The 25,309-nt window shown below is 46.9% G+C and overlaps 1 protein-coding gene across 1 annotated transcript in view; it reads left to right on the forward strand.

Moving 5' to 3' along the window:
* The window catches only part of KIFAP3 (kinesin associated protein 3), a 1,147,560-nt gene that overhangs the window by 857,532 nt on the left and 264,719 nt on the right, over positions 1–25,309 (forward strand). Inside the window, exons 17-18 of the mRNA XM_069231084.1 lie at positions 3,522–3,607; positions 17,794–17,983. Coding sequence (XP_069087185.1) covers positions 3,522–3,607; positions 17,794–17,983 — 276 coding nt within the window. The remainder of the gene's footprint in view (positions 1–3,521; positions 3,608–17,793; positions 17,984–25,309) is intronic.

Raw genomic sequence — 25,309 nt, forward strand, 5'->3', positions numbered from 1 at the left:
GCCTCTTTCCTCCCCGAGGTGGTGATCCCTTTCTATTTGGGTCAAAATATCACCCTGCCCACCTTGTTTGCACCACCGCATCCCTCTAAGGAAGAGGAGCGTCTCCATCGACTGGACCTAAAAAGAGCGTTATCGTTCTACCTTGACCGCACTAAAGAGTTCCGGGTGGACGACCAACTCTTTGTGGGGTACGTTGGTGCAAAGAAGGGTCGGGCAGTGCAGAAACGATCCATTTCGCGCTGGGTCATTCTCTGTATAAAAATATGCTACGCTTTGGCGAAGAAGCAGCCTCCTGAGGGCTTGAGAGCTCATTCCACTAGGGGGAAAGCTGCTACCACTGCGTTAGCACGTGGCGTACCGGTGGTGGACATATGTCAGGCCGCAACCTGGGCTTCTTTACACATGTTTGCGAAACACTACTGCCTGGATAGCCAGGTGAGAAGAGAGGGGCATTTTGCCCTTTCTGTCTTGCAGGACTTCCTAATATAAAAAAAAAAAAATCTCCTTCAGACCCACCACCATGGGTTATAGCTTGGGTATCTATTCTAAGGTAAGGAAGCTGCAGCTAGAAGTCTCTATCAGATGAACAAGTTACTTACCTTCGGTAACGAGGTATCTGGTAGAGACTCTATCTAGCTGCAGATTCCTTACACCCGCCCAAGCCTCCCCACTCTGGGGACATTTTTTTCTCATGTGGATATGTGTATATATATGTATATGTTTCTATGTGTACCTATGTATATTTTTGATTTTGGCAACTTTTGCCTTTCTTATAGGCATGGAAGTATTTTTACTCCAAACAGTCAAAGAGGTTAAAAGTGTATTGGTTGGTTCTTCCATGACTGTGCTTCTGGCGCGGGAAGTTGTGGAAAAGAAATGACGTACGTGCGCCAAGACGGCGTCTATATAGACAATCGTGACGTCATAGACGGCTCCAACGACGCTGACGATGCACGCGGAGCTGGTCGACGCACGCGGATCCGAACGACGCCGTCCGACGGCGCGCGCGCAGGGTACTGCTCAGAAAAAACTCCGGATTCGAAGCTGACGCCAGGGAATTCTAAGGTAAGGAATCTGCAGCTAGATAGAGTCTCTACCAGATACCTCGTTACTGAAGGTAAGTAACATTGTTCTTCAGGTCCTTAGCTCTGGCGCACCAATCTCAGTGTTCTTAGCGGCTCTGCAATTTGGCGTGGAAAGTCATTAAAAGAAATTGACGTCACTGTGTGAGGGCGGCATCTATATACTACTCCGGACGTCATCACGGCAACCACGACGCCCGCGGAGTCGACCGACGCCACCTGCCGATACACAAGGGTATTGCTAGAAGAAAAGTCTGACGCCTGGGGAAATTCTAAGGTAAGGAATCTGTAACTAGAATATGTCTCTACCAGATATTTTGTTACCGAAGGTAAGTAACTTGTACTTTTGTACTACAGTTTTTGCATTTAATCACATTTATTTTCTTTAAAAGCCTACACGTTAATTCTGTACATTACTGCATTATTTTTCACGCGATAGTAAATCCCCTAAATCTTCGTCTCTGTACCTGCCTTAGATTGGTTCGACACTCCACATTTGGTCTGAGCATGCCGTATTTTGTTTATTTTGAGAGTCCATACTGGGATTTGTCACCGGTTTCACATCCATGAACAGTTCCCTCGCATTGTCCTTCCATAGCCAACTCCCCCGAGCCTGGATACTTCACTGTGCCTAACCCGCCTACTGCCTCCTTCCTTTGAAGCCCATCACTTCGGAGTAAGTCATATCACAGATAAAAGCGGGGAACGGTGTGGGATCCACTTTTCCTCATCAACCCTTATGTGCAATGTTAGGAATCGTCTGTGGCCAGTAGTGTGTTAATTTACTGTTCTTACATAATTTAACAGGATTTTTAAAACCGGGCACAGTGGCAACAGCTTGGAGCTGTATAATTATGTAGCCATTTTTTTCACTCTTAACCACACCATTTATACTTGTTACATTATTTGTTATTGGATGTCATCAGCACACTTCTGCCCATTTGTCTGTTAGTTTACAGCATAGTAAAGCCATAGGGATTTTTTAATACTCTACAAAATATGAAATAATTGAAAAATACAGTTTTAGCTAGTAACTGTTTTATCTTCATTTAAGTACATTTAAGTACTGTTGTGATAACGGGCACGGATGCCAGTTTTGCCATCCTATGTTTTCTGATTATGACTGTGGTTAAGAAATTGACGGATTCAAAATCATGTTAGCCTTTGTAAGACAAATTCCACACGGGTGGTAGACTTTCCATAAAGTGCTGTTTTTAGTGATGTAGTGTATTCAATGCATTATGTGTATGAGTGTGAGTGTAATCATACAACAAATGCTGAACAAAACTTTAAATGGATTGTACATCAGAACGTCATCATTTCTTTGTGGAACTAGTTATGAGAAGTAATGGTCAGCGTGTGATCACAATGGCAATACAATACATAATGCATTGAGTTAACTATTTGTTGTTCTGTTTTTTTATTGTTGCCTGACAGTATGATTTAGGAAGATGCACTCCGGGAAGTCAGAAGGGCTGAGCTGCTTAGATCAGTGATACGGATCTGTGTTGAGTCTCAAGAACGAGGGTGGTGCTGGATGTGGAACACAATGTCGTTTTCAGTATGTTTGCATAAGTGAATTCCTGTGGAAAGGCAGAAGAGGCTAATATTGTGGAATTTGGATGTGGCTCATGATTATTTGGCTGTGGCTAGTAGGTATGATTGGCAGGATGCAAGGATCTACTTTGAAATTATCTGTAAGTGGTATGTTGGAGAGGAGTTGTTGTGATCTTTCTAAAACGTTTTTTGTGAATCAGACATGTCTTTGTGTCAGTAGGTTTTGGCCATTTTGTACTTGGGGTGGTTTGAAGTCTATGTGCTGAAGTGTATGGGTTTGGTCAGGCGGAGAGAATGAGTACTGCATTCGTCCTAGTAGGAGGAATTAGCAGTAGTCAAGTTTACTTATAACCAGTGCGTTGATGAGTGACATGGGTGTGTGAAAGTGAAGGTGACAGTGAATTTGCCAGACGTTGAGCTCCTGGTACCTGGCAGAGGTGACTGGTCTTCGGACAACTGACTCCAGTGTCTTTACGGAGTTAAACAGCAAGCAAAGATTTCTACCTGGCGGTGAATATTTATTTATGTTTGTGAGAAGCCCGGTGGAGCAGGCAGAGAGATTGCACAGAAATACCTTCGAAAGATAAATACTTTGTTTTTTTGGGTTGTTCGTTATAAGAGAGAGGATGGTCATACATTGCCTATGGTCTCAAACAGTCTGAGTTAAAAGAAAGATCTGCATGTCTTCTGTGTAAAGGTTGTGGCAGAAGTCAATGGATTTTATGTTGTTGCCAATTCAACTAGTGGATATGCAGAAGAGCTGCAGGTCTTTGGCTGCCTCCTGATGGACCCTGCATATTAGCATATTTGCTGTAAATCGCACCTTTCCGTGTAGTAATTGCTTCATATATGTTTAGAACATCCTTAACCTAGGTCATGTAGAGGCTCCAGCTTATTTGATAGATCTGATGCACGACAAAAATGCTGAGATCCGTAAGGTGTGTGATAACACTCTGGATATCATTGCGGTGAGTTCAGCAATATTTTCTCTAAAACTGTAGCTACATTTTGTGCCTTGCAGGTAACTGTATATGAAATTTAGGGTTTGATGTACAAAGCTGTTTTGTGATCTCTGATTCTGCAATTTGCAAAATCGCAACGGTTGTAGGAAGGTCACTTTTAGCATGGTTAACCCCTCTTTTTTACTGTTTATCAGTGTGTTTAGACTGTTTTCACTGGGATCCATCTAACCAGGACCCCAGTGACTGTGCTCTCTCCTCTGAAATTGGTTGCTTTGTACCTTTTACACCACACAATTGGCATACTGGTTGTAGGAAACTGGCCCTTGTTGCAGTTACAACCCCCTTGCTCATGCAGCTATGCCCTCACCTGTGGTATAGTGCACCCTGCCTTAGGGCTGTAAGGCCTGCTAGAGGGGTGACGTACCTATGCCACAGGCAGTGCTTTGTGGGCATGGCATCCTGAGAGGGGTGCCATGTCGACTTTCTCTTTTTCTCCCCACCAGCATACACATGCTGCAAAGGCAGTGTACATGTGCTTGGTGAGGGGTCCCCCAGGGTGGCTTAATATATGCTGCAGCCCTTGGGGACCATGGGTACCTTTTACAAGGGACTTAACTGTGTTCCATGGGTGTGCCAATTGTTAAAGCAAAGGTACAGATTTTGGGAAAGAACACTGGTGCTGGGGCCTGGTTAGCAAACTTCTCAGCACAATAAATCCATACTGATGCCAGTGTGGGATTTATTGAAAAATGCACACAGACGGCATCTTAGAGATGTCCCCTGTATACCAGTCCAAACACCTGTGTTAGGCTGACCAGTTCCTGCCAGCCTGCCACAACCAGACGGGTTTCTGGCCACATGGGGTGAGTGCCTTTGTCACTCTGTGGCCAGGAACAAAGCCTGCACTGGGTGGAGGTGCTTCCCACCTCCCTCTCAGGGGAACTGTAACACCTGGTGGTGAGCCTCAAAGGCTCATGCCTGTTGTTACAGTGCCCCAGGGCATCCCAGCTAGTGAAGATGCCCACCCCTCCGGACACAGCCCCCACTTTTGGCGGCAAGTCCGGAGGAGATAATGAAAAAAACAAGGAGGAGTCACCCACCAGTCAGGACAGCCCCTGAGCTGAGCTGAGCTGAGGTGACCCCTGCCTTAAGAAATCCTCCATCTTGGTTTTGGAGGATTTCCCCAATAGGAATAAGGATGTGCCCCCCTCCTCTCAGAGAGGAGGCACAAAGAGGGTTTAGCCACCCTCCAGGACAGTAGCCATTGGCTACTGCCCCCAGACCTAAACACACCCCTGAATTGAGTATTTAGGGGCGACCCTGACCCCAGGATATCAGATTCCTGCAACCTACAACAAGAAGGACTGCTGACTTGAAAGCTCAACAGAGACGACGAAGACGACAACTGACTTGGCCCCAGCCCTACTGCTCTGTCTCTAGACTCAAAAGACCTGCACAGCAACGCATCCGACAGGGACCAGCAACCTCTGAGGACTCAGAGGACTGCCTGACCCTGAAGGACCAAGAAGCTCCTGAGAACAGCGGCACTGTTCAAAAACAGCAACAACTTTTTAGCAACTTTGAAAAAACTCTCCCTTCCTGCCGGAAGCGTGAGACTTCTCACTCTGCACCTGGGGGCTGCGGGTGCAGTGGTTCTTCCAGGCATCGGGTTCCTTGTTACCAGGCATTCGTGGCCAGGGGAAGCCTCTGAATCCTCTCTGCAGGCGTCGCTGGGGGAGTGCAGGCGGGGGTCGGCTCAGGTTACTCACATTATCGCAGTCGCCTAGGAGTCCTCTCTGCAGTGCTACTTCTCTGGAGCTCGAGCCGGAGGCGTCAGGTGCAGTGTGTGAAGACTCACCCTTCTGGAGTGAGGCTGGAGGCTTCTTTAAAGATTATTTCTTGGTTGTAGTTTTGGGCAGAACCGCTGTCCTCTGGAGTTTCTTGGTCCTTTAGGTGCAGGTCAGTCCTCAGAGTCCTGTAGGGTGGGGGAGCACATCCCTAATCGTATTAGGGGGAATCCTCCAAAACAAGATTGAGGATTTCCTAAGGCAGGGGTCACCTCAGCTCAGGATACCTTAGGGGCTGTCCTGGCTGGAGGGTGACTCCTCCTTGTTTTTCTCATTATCTCCTCTGGACTTGCTGCCAAAAGTGGGGGCTGTGTCTGGGGGGCGGGCATCTCCACTAGCTGGAGTGCTCTGGGGCATTGTAACATGCAGGCCTGAGCCTTTGAGGCTCACTGCTTGGTGTTACAGTTCTTGCAGGGGGGAGGTGTGAAGCACCTCCACCCAGTGCACGCTTTGTTTCTACCCTCGGAGAGCACATAGGCTCTAACCCCATGGAGTCAGAAACTCGTCTCAGTGGCAGGCTGGCACAGACAAGTCAATCCTGCACTGAAGGATTAGGTAAAATTCAGGGAGCATCTTCTTTGTGCATTTTTTAGTAAATCCAGCACTGGCATCAGTGTGGGTTTATTATTCTGAGAAGTTTGATGCCAACCTTCCCACTGTTCATGGAACTGTAGAGTTCGTTTTGACAAACTCCCAGACCTTATACTGTACTCACAATGTCTAAGAATAGACTTAGACTCTGTAGGGGCACATTGCACATGCAGCTATGCCCTCACCTGTGGTATAGTGCACCCTGCCTTAGGGCTTTAAGACCTGCTACTGGGGTGACTTACCTATGCCACAGGCAGTATTTTGTGTGCATGGCATCCCGAGGGGGATGCCATGTCGACTTTGCCTTTTTCTCCCCACCAACACACACAATCTGCAATGGCAGTGTGCATGTGTTAGGTGAGGGGTCCCATAGTGTGGCACAACACATGCTGCAGCCCTTAGGGACCCTCCCTGGTCACAGGGCCCTTGGGACCACTGGTACCTTTTACAAGGGACTTATCTGGGTGCCGGGGTGTGTCAATTGTAGAAAAAAATGTACATTTTTAGTGAAAGAACACTGGGGCTGGGGCCGGGTTAGCAGGGTCCCAGCACACTTGTTAGTCAAGTCAGCATCAATATCAGGCAACAAATGGGGGGTAGCTGCAACAGGGAGCCATTTTCCTACAAACGCACTATCTGGTAGAGACTCTATCTAGTTGCAGATTCCTTACACCCACCCATGCCTCCCCGCTCTGCGGGTATGTCTAGTAGGGTTAGGGTTTATCCCTTTTTTGGGCTCTAGTTTTGCACAGACGAACTGTTAGTTCTATCCATGACTCTGCGCTTCTGACGTGGAAGTTTGTGGGTAAAAGAACTGACGTATGTGTGCAGGGGTGGTGCCTTTATAGGCGACAGTGACATCACAGACAGCTCAAACGGCGCTGATGACACTACACGGAGCTCAACATCGCCACCTGACAGCGCACGCAGGGTACTGCTCAGCAAATATTCCGGATTCCAAGCTGACGTCAGGAAATTCTAAGGTAAGGAATCTGCAGCTAGGTAGAGTCTCTACCAGATAATGCGTTACTAAAGGTAAGTAACTTGTTTGTTAGTTTTATCTGATTCCACATTACTTTGCTGCCTTATTTGTATGTCCTTAATTGCTGCATATGGCTCTATTATATATATTGAGCTGCTTAATTCTGTTTGATATCCAATCAGTTCTCATTTTTTCTCTTTCTCACTCTTTCGTTTTGATTTTTATAACTGTTTTCAGCTGTATGAATGACTTGGATTTTTTTAAATTGCAATTATTTCAACAAAAGTACACAGGTTACAAATCTGTAAACAGTCAATATGTTGAACATAAACATAGCAGTAATCAAGAACGTAGTAATTAGCAATAAGTGAAGTAGAGCTATAGAATTGTTATTAAAATATGCATTTGCGTTCCTATTAACTATGCATTTTATATTTTGTATTATGTGTTGTGGGGAAAAGAATAGAAAAGAGAGAAAATGAAGAGAAGAGAAGGAAAGAATGATAAAATATGATAAAATCGTATATTACCTTACTGAAGGAAAAACATATATATGATTATATAGTTGACCATTAATACAGTTATCAATTAAATAAATCATTTGTGCGATATTATAATACTAAATAAATCGTTTGTGCGATATTATAATACTAATTAAAATCTGCATTTCATGGAGGCTGGCAAGTAGTAGTTAAATTTGATAACCGAACAGGTGTTCAGTTCAAATATATAGAAAGAGGTATCCAAAATAAGCTGTTCTTCATAAACTGTTGTGTAGAGGCGGTGTTGGCTCTATCAAGTCTGCGATGATGACATAATAAACTCCACCATCTAGTAAAAATGACCATATTAGTATCCTTCCAACTGGATGTAATAATTTGTAAAGCTATGGCGATGACTAAGTCCACCGATGGTACTCATTTTATGTTTGCCAATCCATAATTGAGACTGTTGACTCAAACAAATATGTAAAGTATCAAAAGAAAAAGTAATATAATAAATTGTTGAAATTTGAGTCCAAACTTAAAACTAAAATGTTTTGGTTGATGGGCACTGAAAACACATATGCATGACAGTACCTGTGCTGTGCTACATGTTCAGCATGCATTATCTATGTTGTGATTATATTTGTGAAAGGAACTAGGGGTTAAAATAGCCTATTTTAGAAATAATGCACGGTTTATGTAGTACTAGCTCAGCAGGAAGTGTGATGAATCTTAGACCAAATTATATTCCAGGTTTGTAGTGGAAAGGAACAGTTTAAATCTGATTCCCACTGTAGTTTCACTTTAGGAGGGTGGGGAATATGAGCGTCCGTCTGAGAAGAAAAAGTTGAATACATTAATTCTTCCAGTTTACCCATTACAGTTACAGTGAAGGTAGTATCCTCAACTCCTGCCAGATGAGTCAGATGTTTTGCAAAACAAAGTTGGGGTGATTATTCTGAAAATTGGGAAAGTTTACCTCGCCCATATCTTTAGATTTACACAATGAACGTAATGAGATATGTGCTTTTTCTGCCCATTCCACAAAAATGTACCAACCAAACTATTAAGAGTTTTTTTAAATGTCTGAGGGGGCTTCACAGGTAGCATTGATAATTAGAAGTTAATGACAGGTAGCATCCTCATTTTGATTTTGTCTAATCTGCCCCATCAATATAAATACAAAGATGACCACTTCTATGACATATTAAGAATTTTGTGGTGATCATCAGCAAAGTAAATGCAAATTGTTTCTGTAATAGACGTGGAGTATTTAATTTCTAAGCACTTAGAGTTCCATTTGAATCCAGTGTCTGTTAACATTTTCTTTAAACAATACTTACTGAAAGGCAGAATTTCAGACTTATCTATACTGAGATTATAACCGAATAGGGTGAAGTAATTTGATAATAAATTATAAAAGGCAGGAATGGAGGTTTGTGGCTGCAATATATAGAGAACAACATCATCTGCATATGCAGTGAATTTAATCTCTGTTCCTTTTTTATTTATTTATAAATTGGAAAGCTTTAAACAAGTATAACAATAGGAAGTAGCTACATCTCCATACATAATACAATCGGTGAATTGGAATCCATTGGGTGCCACACTAAGGCAGTTAAGAGACAGATTCAGTATATTTCATACATACAAGAATAAGCAATGGCAAAACATTATCAAAGAATTCATATTGTATGTGCAAATAAAAAAAAACATTTCACACTAGGAGCAAGGTCATAATCACATTAATGGGCTACAGGGTTACTCACATGATCATGAGAGGAGGGCAGTGTCTGCTCTAACAAATGTGCCTGATAGAGCTTCCAAAAGTCCCTAGGCTTGCTAAAGGGAGGGAGCATAGAGTAGTACAGTGATAATTGCTCTTGACAATAAGCAACATCAAACAACTACTCCCGGGTGGTGGGCACCCGCCATCAGCCCCACTCACAGGCCACCCTGCGCTTGGCAAGCAGCAGTGTCAAAGCAAGAAGCTTTTAGTTGCTGTCTGGCATCTCTGATGGGAGACATAACAGTGCCAGCCCTGACTTAAGTGCAGCTGTAAGAGGAAAATATCAGAGAGGGTGGAAAAAACAGCAGCCCAGAAGGTGGAGATTGGGGAATAGAACAGGCTAGGTGCATAAAGTCAGCCCCAGTCCCATGGCATCTGGCTCACTCATCAGTAGCTTTGAATTTATGTTTGTACAATTTAGATGTAGTGTAATATGCCTGATGTAGTAACCAAAAATGTAGAACATTGTAGCCTACCAATGGGGACAGGGGTTGCGCCAGACTTCATGTACCTGCCCACTTCTTGTTAGAGACAGATTTACCCAGGACCATCTCCCACTGAGCCCTGGCCTGCTGCAGGCCCAATGGGCATCTCACTTTGTGCAGATGCATGGAGACGAGACAGGAGGTGTCAGAAGGAGGATGCTGTCAATAGATGGGTAAATGTTTTACATTCTGCCAAGGCTGCTGGGAACTCCTGCTTGCACTCCCAGAGCTTCGCACAGATGTGAAAAATGTGAATAGTGAGTCTAGCGTTTCACCTGCACAGGTGGTTAGTCTTTCACAGAAATGCCCATCAGGGAAGAAGAGATCACCTATCACCCCATCGAAACTGTCTCTGACGGGCCACCTTTTCTTACAGGATGCCATGTAACATGGAGTGGAGGTGCAACACTTTCAGGGAATACATAGGGGGTCATTCTGACCCCGGCGGTCATGGACCGCCGGGGCCAGGGTTGGCGGGAGCACCGCCAACAGGCTGGCGGTGCCCCGCAGGGCATTCTGACCGCGGCGGTTTGGCCGCGGTCAGATGCGGAAAACCGGCGGTCTGCCGAGCTGCGCCGCCATGGGGATTCTGACAGCCCATACCGCCATCCTGTTCCTGGCGGTTCTCCCGCCAGGAACAGGATGGCGGTATGGGTTGTCGTGGGGCCCCTGGGGGCCCCTGCAGTGCCCATGCAATGGCATGGGCACTGCAGGGGCCCCCGTAAGAGGGCCCCACTTTGTATTTCAGTGTCTGCTTTGCAGACACTGAAATACGCGACGGGTGCCACTGCACCCGTCGCACCTTCCCACTCCGCCGGCTCAATTCTGAGCCGGCGTCCTCGTGGGAAGGCTCTTTTGCACTGGGCTGGCGGGCGGCCTTTTGGCGGCCGCCCGCCAGCCCAGTGCAAAAGCCAGAATCACTGCAGCGGTCTAATGACCGCGGAGCGGTGTTCTGGAGGGGGGAACTCTGGCGGGCGGCCTCCGCCGCCCGTCAGGGTTAGAATCACCCCCATAGTCTGATGACCAGGTTTAGTCTGCAGGCGACCCCAGGCTTGTTGTGCTCACACAACTGTATCTATTTCCCTACTGGACTGTCGTTGGGCCTTTCCGATCAGGGCCAGAAGAGGGGTGGGTTGTGCCTGGTCATGCTCAGGTGCAAGATGTGCCAGATAGGTGTGGGGTCTGAGCCAGTAGTGAATGAAGTAGGTCTGAGGAAGAAAATGTGCAAGAGCTCAACCACTGGGGCTGTAACGGCGCTTCAGTCGTAAGGAAGAGTCTGTTTTTCCCGGCTAAGTCTAGGTTGCCACGCCGCCCAAGCAAGATGCACCATAAGAGTGTGCAGGGTCTGGAGAGAATGACGCGTGGGGGAATGGGTATGTTCATCAAGAGATGAAGCAACCTCAGGGGGGCCATCATTTTCATTACAGAGACCTACCCCATTAAAGAAAGGGGCAGTTTAATATATCCCTAAATCTGATCTTCCAGTGTGTATATCGCTACACTATAATACTCAAGTATGACTGTCAGCTTGCTGGCATTAATGCGGATCCCCAAATGTTTTAAGGAGTCAGTGACTCATTGGGAGGGGCAAGGAGAGTGGATGAATTTTGGTAGCCGGGTAGGGAAATTATCAAGGATTTAGTTCAGTTATTCACTACACATGATACTTTTCTGAAGTATGAACACTCTTGGATAACCAGGTCCAGATTCTCCCCAGTGTTATTCAGATAAAGCGTAATGTCTGCATAGAGTGATATACAATATATCTGATAGAGACTTCTAGTTGCAGATTCCTTACATTAGAATCCACCCCCAGACGTCAGACTGGATCAGGAGATTTTTTTTCGAGCAGTATCCTTGCGTGCTGTTAGGTGGTGTCAGTCGTTGGCGTTGTGGTCACCGTGAAAAAGTAGCAGTCATATATAGTCGCCACCCCGGCATGCTGACGTCAGTTCTTTTTGTTCCATGCCAACCTACATGCAGATCCAGAGAGAGCTACCCTCAAAGTCATTTTTTGGCACTTTTTTGGCGCATCGAGGATGTCACACAAGACCGGTTTCAAGTCATGCGAGACTGGTTTCAAGCCATGTGACTCCTGTCACTGCATGTCCGTGACGGATACGCACCTCGTATGCCTGTGGTGTCTGGAGCGCGACCACAACCCGAAGTCGTGCTCCAAGTGCCAGGCCATGAACCCGAAGGCTTTGAGGGAGCAGTCCCTAAAGCTCCTGGCGGCCTGTAGCAAGTTTCCGCATTGCTCCCAGTCTTGCTCGAGAGGACGATTACAAGACTGCTAGCAGAGGCATCACCACTCTTCTTCGTCCCACTCGAAGTCCTCTGGACATTCAGGTTACAAGAAGAAGAATTAGAGGAAGAGCAAGCATTCTCCGACTTCACTCAGTCGCTCAGACTATGTGATACGGGAAGAGCATCCACGCTCTAGGCCTCCATCCCCGAGCCTGCTTCTGGGTCGACTCCCCGAATTTCTGGGAGCCAGTGCCACCCCTGCCCAACTCAAGGAATTTTATGAGGTCATGTGCCTAATGTTTGGGCAAACCGACCCTCCTGCAATGCCTTTGGGCCCAGTAGGATTGGAGGGGGCCCCCTCGGTTTCCACGCATGCGGCTCCCGCTCCTGATAGCCCCTAAGGATCCATTATCTGACTTTTTTCGACGCCAGTTGTGTCAACACAAACTTCCCTGGCGCCAGCTAAGACGTTGGTGCTTCCAACGTCAGTCGAGCACACAATCAACATTGACCCCATACTTATACTCGACTCTGAACTGGAAGCAGACTGACACCGATCAATGCCGGTTCCGTCTTCGATGGGGCCTACATTCCCCAGGTGGGATCCAGACCCTTATTCTTATGGGTACGGGTATGAGGAAAGTGTGGCCAGGTCGTTGGACCCCATAGAATTCTAGCTGGAAGACACAGAGGACTGGCCGCAGGACTTGGGCGCAGCTAGCGGTCTTGATACCTGTCCTGACGCTGGCATGCTTTCTTCCCTTACCGTGGCTACGGAGGAGGGAGCGTTGGATTCCATGGTGGTGAGAGGGGCAGCTGAAGTCCTTGGTCTTGAGCTACCTTCTGTGGTAGTAAAGACTAGCCTCCTGACTGAGGTGCTTCAGTCTGGGGCTTCAACCTCAGAACCCCTTTTACCATTTAACAAAGCTCTCACTAATGTCCTACTGGGCACCTGGTCCAAACCCAGCACAGGGACTCCTGTGAACAAGACAATCGTCCACTCCAATAGGTCTGTGCCAAACTACTCTAAATTCCTGACCCAACACCCTATGCCTGAGAGTTTTGTCATCCAGGCTTCTTCTTCATCAGGCGCATTCCCTTCCGCACCCCCGGATGGGGAATCAAAACGACTGGAACAACTTGGGAAGAAAATGTTCTCTCCTTCCAGTCTGGCATTGTGGTCTGTGAACACTACATGACTTTTGGGCTGCTATTCCCATACTCTATGGGATACAGTTGCTCAGGTACTGACGCAAGTCCCAGAGGAGGCCTGGGCGGTTCTCTCCCAAGCCGTTGCTTGCAGGAGAGATGCAGCCAAGTTCACAATACATTGTGGGCTGGACACAACTGACTCACTGGGTACATCGGTTGCATCAACGATGGCCTTACGGCGCCACACCTGGTTGAGGACGTCTGGCTTTTAAGGGGATGTCCAGCATTCGCTCATGGACATCCCCTTCAATGGGCTCCGTCTCTTCGGAGGCCAAGCGGACTCATCACTTAAGCTCTTTAAGGAGTCCGCTTTTTGACCCTTTCGTGTCTACAGAAAGGGCACCCAGCATGTTCCTTTCCTACCAGCCACTGTTCGGCACGTGCTGCCCAGCCTCTGCATGGCTGCGGAAGCGGGATCCGACATGCTTATGGATCAGGGAGCCAATGGTCCGACCAGTCCACCACCCCCCCAGCTGCAGCCTCCAAGCCTTCCTAGTCTGTCGCTCCATCCCGGACCAGGTGGAGGCAGGATTTGCCATCACCTGCCCCAACGGGGGGGTTACACTACAGACATGTGGGTTTTGCTAATAGTTTGAAGGGGCTACTCCCCCCGAGGAAGTTACGGCTCTCTTGGCCGCTGTGCCAGAAGTAGGTCATGGTTGTTATTCCTCCTACTTTCTGGTGCCCAAAAAGGACAAGGGCCTTCGCCCTATCCTAGATCTCCGGTCCCTCAATCTCTTCCTCAGAAAGAAGATGTTCAAAATGCTTACTCTGTTTCAGGTCCTATCTGCCCTGGACAATGGAGACTGGATGGTAGCGTTGGATTTACAGGACTTCTACTTCCACATTCCCGTCCTGCCTGCCCACAGACATTACTTACAGTTCATGGTAAGTCACGTGCCCTTTCAGTTTGCTGTGCTCCCTTTTGACCTTACCAGTGCACCTTGGGTGTTCACCAAAGTGATGGCGGTGGTCGCAGCTCATCTTCACAGGGTAGGGGTTTCAGTCTTCCCCTACCTCGATGACTGGCTGTTTAAGCCGAGCTCACCCCAGGTGGTCATCTCCCACCTTCAGACTATGACAAGCCTCCTGCATTCGCTGGGTTTACTATAAATATGCCGAAGTCCCACCTGACTCCCTCTCAGATGCTCATTCATCGGAGCTGTTCTGGACACAGTGCAGTTTCAGCAATATCCTCCAGAGCAGCGAGTCCAAGATATTTAAGCTATGATATCGAAGTTTCAGCCTTTATCCTGGGTTTCGGTGAGACTGACTCTGAGGTTGCTGGGCCTCATAGCCTCCTGCATCCTGTTAGTCACACATGCCAGATGGCATGTGCAGGCTCTGCAGTGGGACCTGAAGTTCCAGTGTGCGCTGCATCAGGGGAATCTCTCCGATATGGTCCAGATCTCAGAAAGAGCTGCGCAAGATCTGCAGTGGTGGCTAACAAACCGAGATTGGGTCAAAGGCAGATCCCTCTCCCTTACCCAACCAGATCTGACATTAGTGACAGATGTGTCACTCCTGGGATGGGGCATCTGGTCTCCGGCAGATTTCGGGCTCCACATAAACATTCTGAAGCTTCGTGCGATCAGGCTTGCATTGAAGGCATTCCTTCCCTCTTTCAAAGGGAAAGTGGTACAGGTGTTCACAGCCAACACCATCGCCATATAGTACTGCCAAAATCAGAGCAGAGTAGGGTTGTGAACCCTTTGTCAAGAGGCCCTACATCTCTGGACATGGCTGGAATATCAGGGCATATCCCTGGTGGTTCAACATCTGGCAGGCTCTCTGAATGCTAGGGCAGACAAACTCAGCCATCAATGCATGGTCGATCATGAATGGTGTCTCCATCAGGAGGTGGCGCAAGGTCTCTTTCAGCAGTGGAGAGAGCCTTGGTTAGATCTGTTCATCTCTGCAGAGAACGCACAATGTCAGCAGTTTTGCGCGTTGGAGTTTCCAAGGGACTACTTACTCACCGACACTTTTCATCTTGAGTGGAACTCAGGCCTCCTTTACCCTTCCCACCAGTACCACTTCTGCCCAGAGGTCTGAAGAAGATCAAGAAGGACCGGTCCCAAGTAATCTTTGTGGCTCCAAACTGAGCACGAAGAGTTTGGTATCCTGAGCTTCTGAGCATGGCCATCAATCCTCCGATCAGACTGCCCCTTCTGGAGGAACTTCTGTTGCAGCAGAACCTGTCCAGCCTTTGCCTTCTTGCATGGGGATTGAGCGCCAGCAGTTGACAGCTTTCAGCCTTCCGCCCGAAGTTTGCAATTTTTTCTTGCCAGCCAGGCGTCCCTCCACCAAAACGATATACGCCTGTTGTTGGAATAAATTTGTGACATGATGTACAGACAAGTCTGTTGATCCCCTTTCTGCACCTCTGTCTGAAGTTCTGCTGTATAGTCCCTCTCTTGCCCAGCAGGGTGCTGCTTCGGGCACCCTTACAGGTTACCTATCTGCCATCTCTGCCTTCCTCAGACTGCCAGATCAGCCCTCCTTGTTCAAATCTCCCATTGTTGGGAAAGTTCTTGAGAGACTCACCCACATGTTTCCACCCAAGCCGTTCATTATGCCACAGTGGGTTTGAACCTGGTACTTACATACCTTATGTGCGCTCCCTTTGAGCCACTGCATAATTGTCATTTGCGTCTCCTCACACTGAAAACTGCATTCCTTGCCATAACCTCTGTTGGCAGAGTGAGTGACCTTCAAACTTTTTCTTCGAAGCCACCATTTTTATCTGTCCATCCTGACAAAGTGTTGCCTCATACTAGAGCCGCTTTCCTCCCTAGAATAGTCACGCCCTTTCTTGTAGGCCTGTCCATCACTTTGCCACCCCCACATCCCTTTCATGAAGAGGGCAGACTCCACCGCCTGGATCCAAAGGGATCGTTGGCGTTCTACCTCAGTCGTATAAAAGATTTCCGGGTGGATGATCAACTGTTTGTGGGTTATGTGGGTGCGAAGAAGGGACGGGCGGTGCAGAAGAGAACCATCTCCAGATGAGTTGTTCTCTGCATCAAGCTGTCCTACACTTTGTCTAAGAAGGAAACCCCTGAAGGTTTGCGTGCTCACTCCACCAGAGCAACGGCTGCAACCACTGCATTAGCACACTGAGTTCTAGTCCTGGGCATCTGCCAGGCAGCAACGTGGGCGTTCTTGCATATGTACAGGCAGATTCGAAGGGACAGGTACTTTACTCATACGGTCCTGCAGGACTTCCTAGTGTGATCTTGGTTCACAGACATGCCTCCGGGGATGGTGTTGCTTGGGAATCTATTCCAAGATAAGGAATCTGCAACAGAAGTGTCTATTAGATGAACAAGGTACTTACCTTTGGTATGGTATTATGTGATAGAGACATGTTCTAGTTGCAGATTCCTTACCGAACTCCGCAAACTGATCTCTAGGGGCAGTGACTTCACTTTCAGGGCCCAGTTCTGGCACAACCGAGTCAGTGTTCTTCATGGCTCCACGCTTGGCGACCATGACACCAACGACTGACGAGTATTCAACCGACGCCATCTAACGGCACACAGGAGTACTGCTTGAAGAAAAATTTCTGGATTCAGACTGACGACTGGGGGAAATTCTAAGGTAAGAAATCTGCAACTAGAATATGTCTCTACCAGATAACTTGTTACCGAAGGTAAGTAACTTGTTCTTCAGTGTGGCAGTTAATGATCACCTAGGTTCTTCTTCAGGACAAAAAAAAAATGGGGAGATAACCTAAATTTGTGGATAACTAAATAAGGTGAGTGATTTTTGAGAGGTTCTTTCAGATGGCCTTGGTAATGTAGCAAAATTGAAAGTGGATTAAAACTTATTAAAATAATTTCACATCTGCATATGATACATGCGAAGGTCCCAGCAGGTAGTAGCCTCAATTATGGTTTTCCTGATGAAGACGTTGGATGTTTGGTGCTTTCACTTATTTGAAATCTGTAAATCTGCACACCTAGAACTTCCCAGGAAACTAATATTGAAGTTCCAGTAGCTACAGAATAAAGGAGGCCCGGATTTTACTGAATCCAAGAAATCAAAGATGGACAATCAGGACAGAATTTTTATCACTTTCAGTATAAAATGTTAAACATAGGTGAGTTGTCTTCAGGGCACTGGGAACACCATATCTCAATAATTCATCGTAGGAAAACTTATGTTCAGTTATGCTTACTGTCTTTAAATGGAAGCACTCTTCCTGTTTGCAATTTCAGGAAACTTGATTCTGTGGCAGCAGTTTTGTGGTCTGGGGATCCTACCTAGTGATAACCCTGGCACAGTTACAAAGATGAAGATAATTTGGCTTTTCATGTCCTCTAGTTTTTTGATGCCTATATAAACAGTTATAATGTTCCTATTTTGCGGCCATTCGATCTCACTCTTCTCATAACGTTTGTTTTTTATAGCTCTTGTCTTAAAGCCACAATTTTAAACACTTGGATAAGTAAAACTTAAATAGCATACAAACCTCTTAACATAATACAGTTCACCTGTTATCTGTTGTTTACAAAGTATCATATGGTTAAAAATTGCAACTTTTAACAGGAGTATGATGAAGAATGGGCTAAGAAAATACAAAATGAAAAGTTTCGTTGGCATAACTCTCAGTGGCTGGAGATGGTGGAGAGTCGCCAGTTAGATGAAAGTGAGCAGTATCTGTATGGGGATGATCCCATTGAACCGTATATCCACGAAGGAGACATTCTGGAACGGCCTGACCTTTTCTACAATGCAGGTAAGATTGCTCATATGTCCACACATTTTTAATGAATGCTTTAATATTTTTACCACTGTCTTTTATAGTTATTTATTTATTTGTTTTGTGCAGCTATAGCTTGTACTACCCTGCTTTCGACTTACCTAATACCACGGAACACCGTGGAAACAGGCACACTTCAAAATTACAAATGAGTAGGCCTGTGTCTTGAGTAGTATGTGATGTCATTCCACGTTCTGTCCTTTGTAGCCTGCTAATTATTGTGGCCTAGTCCTTCCTGAGAAGGTATTTTTGGTCTGATTTCTAATAAGCTTTTCAGGGAAAGATTTCTTGAATGCAGTTGATTTAAAAACAAAAAAGTGTTTTGAAAGGGATGCACAGGACCCTGAGAAGAATCTGCTGTACATGCTGTTTAGGGTCTGCACTTAGCAGTACATAGCCAGATGTAGCCAGCAGTAAGGTTATTACCATGGCAAATATTAGTTTTTTCTGTTTGGGGAGTACTCATCTTGTGGCCTTTCTCATTTCTTTCTGAGATCAGTAAGGAACAGCTATGCGTTTGATGTTGGGGAAACATCTGGTGCTGAAGGTAATCCTGGACTTCATCTCTGAATAGATAATATTGCTACTTGGTCAGAAGACATCTATCTGTACTTCTTAAAGAGTCACCACTCTATTTCAGGACCTCTATCTTTGTTTCGGCAGGAGATTCCTCTGGGCTCACACACCTAGAAAACTCACACAAACAGAATATACAGATTTGGAAAGAATGGACGTCATTAGTAATGAGGGACCTATTTACACTGGATCCTGTAACAAAGATACCATACATAGATGCTCCAACCACAGACTCTCAATGAGTAGGATCAAACACTCAAGGGTAGATCAAAGTTCTGGAATCAAATCCTCCACGAATAATGATATACCATTGGCCAAATTCCTCATGTTGAATTTTGAGCTTGTATCCTTCCATGGTCCCGAAATCAAGTCTGTGATACCAGTATTTTGGCAGTGCCAGTGTGAGTGCGCTGAGCATGCAGGGCCAGTGTGAGTACACTGAGCATGCAGGGCCAGTGTGAGTGCACTGAGCATCCCCAAACCATCTACATCCTGTTCCAGTTCCACATAAGATGCACTTCAGGGGATGGAGAGCAAGGTTCTGAAAATGAGTTCTGATGGATACTTCTGACTCCTGATTTCTCACAGCCACTCCTGTACGCCAACGTCCATTTCTTTGGTTCCATGCTCTTTGACGTGGATCTGGAGCTTCACTTCTTTGTCGGTCTAACAACTTCCATATTCTTTCACAGTGTGCCGGGGAGTAATGTCCTCACTAATAGAGACAGGATGTAAGCCATGCCAAGACTTCAGGAAACAGATGTCAGTCACTGACCTACACAACGTCTTCCTCTAGTGCTGGGCTTTGGTCACAACTCTTAGCAAAACGTGTGCCCTTATGCACCCAAAGTGCATCTTAGATTGGTATGCAAATCTCTGTCACTGAGAACAAAAGTAGTGAAGGACTCGGACATTGGCCTGTTCTCTAGGACATTCTTGCAAAAAGTCCACTTTGGTCTGGAGGACTTCTGGAAAGTCAAAGTCCAAATAAAAGCATGGTTTGTCCCCATCTCGCCATTTATAGTCAGATGAGAAGGCTTAAGGGCACCAAGACAGAGGTGGCACCCCTTCACAGTCGCCGGAATCCGAACTGGCTCCTACTGATGGTCCCGGGATGCCCAGAGTGCCTCAGCTGTTGTCAACACTGCAGCAGATAGAGGCACTCAGAGAGGCCATGCTGCATATTTTCAGTGCACTTCCTGATGAGAGTTCTAGGATTTCTCTGATCTGCAGGGTAAGTGGAAGAAATACAGTTTGGACAGCAGCTCTGTTCCTAACCCACCAAGCAGTCCTGGTTAGGCAGTGATGTCAGGGTACTTATCAGTCCCATTTCAGAGAGACAGTGGTGATCCAAACAATCTTTCATGCTTGAAAAAACATTATTCAGAGTAGTACTAGTAGGAACAGGGATTTGCTTTAAACATTTAAACATCTTAATCTAGTACTTAAAATATGCACAGTAGCCACACCGATTAAAAATATTAAAGCAATTAAACAAGCAGTGTGAATACAATTAACATTACTAACATTTTTAGAAAGTTCCTGGCATCCTCTAGATATTCCTAATATCTACAGAATATTTGTAGTCATAGTATTGAATAGCGAACCTGCCTCTAGAGTTTCTCATAGCCGTTGACAGTTAATGTAGTTGTTTTTTGTAAGAGTTCTGCTGGGAAGGAAATGTGCTCTTGGCTAGGGAGAACCTTGTGCGAGGCTTCCAGACCAAACTCTCCAACTGACAGTGGCTCATCAGAAATCTGGCGTGACCTGCCAATAATCTGAGTGCGAAGACCTCTCTTAACTAGTGGTCAAATTCAGCATTACTCGGATACAAGATCACTGTCCCAACACCATTATCAGCAGAGGATCTAACCTCTCTTTGGCTCTGACTCGACTCAGCCCAAGAGGGACCCTATGTCCTACATGACTGGGAAAGGGGCTGGTTGGTTCCAACTCAGTGTGCTGATGATGCACTATGTCTGGACTTACGAAACACCAATGGGAAGGTACATCACTGAAACGCAGATAATTTTGCCACACAGTCTGCCTACTGAGGATAGTGCCTTGTTTACTGTGATTGTTTGAAGGGAATTTGAGGCACAAGAACTACAATTGTCCATTGAGATTAAATCAAACGTGCTGACTGAAATTTTCCAAACAGGGTCATCTGAGCCACTGCTACCGTTAAATGAAGCCCCTACTGAAGCCCTCAGGACTACATGGGCTAAGCTGTGTTTATGTCCACCAGTCATTTGACCCATAGCTTGATGGTATAGAACTGTCCCAGAGAGGTTTCTAGCAACACTGGAAAGCCCAGTTTGCAAAGCTTAATCGTGTAAAGTCGTCCCAGGCTCCTTTCTGGCCAATTCCCTGGAGAAATGAATCAAAAAGAATGAATACCTTAGGGGGAAGAGGCTTTTCTCTTTGGCCTGTGTAGCACGTTGATCTATCAATGCAGTTTTATTACTCGACATTACATACATGCCTTGTGGAAAGCAGCCAGTGATATTTTGCCGGCACTCCCAGAGGATATCTGGGCCTCATTAGTTCCGACTATTCATGATAGCCAGGATGCTGTAAAGTACATGCTCTAGGCTCACCTGGACATGACTGACTGCATTGGCAGGGTTGTTGACACCAATATCATGTCTGGATAAGGTCAGCAGGGTTTTTTGGTGACGTGCACGTTTCTGCTATGGATCTGCCCCTTAAGGGCTCCAGGCTGTTTGCAAGAAGGCTTATTCGGTGCTGGAATGAGTCAAATAGCTGTGCAACTGTGCAATTCCTTGGCTTATCCATGCCAGAAAAACAGTTTCACCACCAGTTAAGGAAAATCAGACGCTGCTCCTGGATCTGACTTCCCTCATCAACATCACAACCTGTTGTACATCAGCCAACCTGCTTCTTTCTAGGCAATAGATGTGCCACTGGCAGAATTCTCACAACACACTGTATCTTGATCTCATCGACCTATGGTGGACCAGTAGAAGGCACAATCTGATGTTTCCTCCCAGGTTGAGTTCCGTTACGCCAACCAGATGGGTCCAACAAATCATCCAACAGGGATCACACCTTACCTGTTATATACACCCCTTCCCACTAACCCTCCCCCCTCCCCCTCCCCCCCCCCCACCCCCCCCCCACATCAGAAAATTTTTCAGAAAAAAAACACTCTGGAATTCTGATGCACCAGGTCAAGCTTTTGCTCTCCAGAGGTGCCATTGAGTGGGTGTCAGATTCAGAGAGAGGGATGGGATGTTACTCTCGCTATTTTTTTGTCTCGAAAGAGGACTGGAGCCTCAAGCACATTCTAGACCTTAGCCCATTTAATGCCTTTCTGCGAAAGAACAAATTAAAGATGCTCACGCTCCCCAGATTTGTTTGGACCTGGAACCAGGAGAATGGATGGTGTCCATGGACTTGCAGGAATTACCTGTGATTCTAAATGGTCAAGAATACTCTTTCTCTTTGCCTTACTCCCCTTCTGCCTTACCTCGGCCCCTCGCGTGTTCACAAAAGTGATGGAGGTGGTCACTGCCTGTCTTTGGAGTTTGGGGGTACATGTATTCCTCTACTTTGATGACCCCTCCTGAGGGAGGCATGGTGGAGTCAGTCATGGGCCACCTCCGGATGATGGCTGCACTCCTGACGTGATTGGGTTTCACTGTCATTGATCTGAAGTCACATCTGAGCCCCACACAAAGTATACCATTTAATGATGCAGCCCTGGACACAGTGGTGTTCAAGGCCTTGTAGGAAAGTATCCGCTTTTTGGCATGGTTACCCACACTTTTTGCCTGCTGTCAGTGTGTTTTGACAGTGTTCACTGGGATCCTGCTAACCAGGACCCCAGTGACTATGCTCTAAATTCGGTTGTTTCTGACTTAGTACACCCCACAATTGGCATGCTGGTGCCCTGTGTAAGTCCCCAGTATATGATAGCTAGGTACCCAGGACATTGGGCCACCATGGGTTCCCCATGGGTTGCAGCATGTATTACGCCACCCATGGGAGCCCATGCAAAATGTGTCTGCAGGCCTGCCATTGCAGCTTGCGTGAAAATGTGCATGCACCCTTTCACTACAGGTCACTGTCATTCACCCCTATTGCATGCCCTCCTAGCCCAAAGGTCAGAGCGCAAGTACCTGTGTGTGAGGGCAGCCCTGCATATGAGCAGAGATGCCCCTACTAACTCCTGCTCCATTTTCCTGGACTTCTTAGGTGCGGGGAAGCCATTTTACTCATGTACTGAACAGAGGTCACTACCTGTGTCCAGCTTCATAATGGTAACTCCGAACCTGGGCATGTTTGGTATCAAACATGTCTGAACCGTACCCCAATACTGTTGCCAGTATTGGTTGTATGATTCCAGGGACTCTGGGGGTTCCTTAGAGTATCCCCTGCATTGCTCCTACCAGTTTACTAGGTTTTTACGTGCAGCCTGCGCTGCTGCTACCCCACGGACAGTTTTCTGCCCTCCTGCTGCTAAGCCTGCTCAAGCAGAATTAGACAGAACAAAGGATTTCCTTTGGGTGGGGGTGGGGCAACACCCTCTCCCTTTCGAAATAGGTGTTACCTGGCTGGGAAGGGATAGCCCCCCCCCAAGCCACTGGTATGTTTTGAATGTTTGAATGGCACATTTGGTGCCCTCCTTGCATAAATCAGTCTGCACAAGTCCAGGGACCTCTAGTCTGTGCTCTGGCAGGAAACTGGACAATGAAAAGGGGAATAACCACTTCCCTGTCTATCACCACCCCAGGGGTGGTGCCCAGAGCTCCTCCAGGTGGCCACTTGATTCTGCCATCTTGAATCCAAGGTGGGCAGAAGCCCTTGGGAGCATCTGAGTGGCCAGGTCAGGCAGGTGACACCACAGCCCTGCCCTGATAGGTGGTCATCCTGCTAGGTGACCAGTCCCCCTTCCTGGGCTATTTAGGGTCTCCCTCCAGGGTGGGTCTACAGATTTGACATGCAGGATTCCAGCAGGACTCCTCTGCATTGTTTACGTCATCTTCTGGCCACTGGGACTGCAACTGGACGTTACAGGAAGAGACAATCTGCAAATCCAGCAACAACTCCACTCTGCAACATTGTTTCTCTGGCTCCTTCCAGCAACTACAACATCTCCCTGTCTGTGCATTCTCTGAGAGTGACGAGTCTTCAGCCTGCACAAGAAGCAAGGAGGAATCTCCCTTGGAGTGAAGGGGTCACTCCCCTGCATCCACAGGCACCACTAACCCTTCTCCTGCTCCTGTGCTGCACAGCTGGCTCCTTGTCTTCACCGTCGACCTGGTCCTGCACCTCCAGAAGGCTGGTTAGTGGCTCCTGGCCCAACCGGACACTCCAACGCCAACTAAACTTGGTCCCCTTTTAGGGTTCCTAGTTCCTCCAGCTCCATACAGTATTTTAGTATTTGTGTTACCATAATAAAATACCTTTATTTTTGTAACACTGTGTGGTTCTTTCACTTGTGTAAGTGATGTGTGACTATAGTAGTATTGCATAAGCTTTGCATGTCTCCTAGAAAAGTCTTGGTTGCTCATCCACAGTTGCCTCTAGAGAGCCCTGGCTTCCTAGACACTGTCTATGCTGAACTAATAGGGGATACCTGGTATAAGGTGATAACACCATAGGTGCTCACTACACACTAGGTCAGCTTCCTACATTGGTGGTGCAGCGGTGGGATAAGCACTTGCAATTGCCTTACCACTCTGTCACTAGGTACTTTGCACAGGAAAGACCATTACTAGCTGTAGGTACACACTGCACCTACATTTGTCAGGATTCTAGTCTCCAAGGTTTGGGTAATCTAGTGGTCTAGAATATCCCTTACCCCAAACTTCTTTGGGAGCCTAGTGTTAGAGTAGTTAGGACACCTACACCACTCTAGCAAGAAAATGTCTTCAGTGGAGCACAACTCTCAGGCCTCAGACTCTCAATATGAGAGTCGCACCTTCCAAGAGCTTAGGGAGATGTGTGCTGATAGAAAAATTAAGACAGGGAGAAATCCCAACAAGCGTCTGCTTCTTGACTTACTCCTCCAGGCTGACCAGGACAATGCTGTTAGCCGAAACAAGGAAGCAGTAGAAGCTGACCCTCCAGTCCTAGACAGGGTAGGCTTGGGATACACTGGGGAGGGTCTGGAAGAACCTGGGGAACACCACAGCCCCATTAGGAGCACTGCAGGTAGCGAGAAGGGTGGTCTTTCCAGTAGGCCTACCTTTACTCCTAGGGTGTTGGTTCAGAGGGTTCCCAAAAGGAGGCATCGATCCTCCTCTGTCCATTCCCATGTGCCCTCAGTCTCTGAGGGGACTCACTGCTCCACCTCAGGGGAACATTCCCTAGATAGGGAGTTTGGGAAACTGAAGATGGAGGATACCAGGTTGAGGCTTCAGAAGCACCAGCTGGCCCTTGATAGGGAGGCCATGGCAGTGGAAAGGGAAAGACAGGGTATGGGGTTAGCCCCCCCATGGTGTCAACAGTCTGAGCTTCAGGGACACCCGAATCAGGGAGGACTGCTATGATTCCAGGAACCTGAACAAGATAGTCCCACCTTACAACATGGGAGATGACATCTGTAAATGGTTTGCTGCTTTGGAGAGGCCCTGTAAAGTCCTAAAGGTCCCCCAAAGACAGTGGGCAGCAATCTTGTGGCTCTCCTTCTCTTACAAAGGCAGAGACAAACTCCTCACTGTCAGAGAGGAAGATGCAGAAACTATTCAGTTTTGA

This window comes from Pleurodeles waltl, chromosome 4_2 (assembly GCF_031143425.1).
Source record: "Pleurodeles waltl isolate 20211129_DDA chromosome 4_2, aPleWal1.hap1.20221129, whole genome shotgun sequence".
NCBI classification, from domain to species: Eukaryota; Metazoa; Chordata; class Amphibia; order Caudata; family Salamandridae; genus Pleurodeles; species Pleurodeles waltl.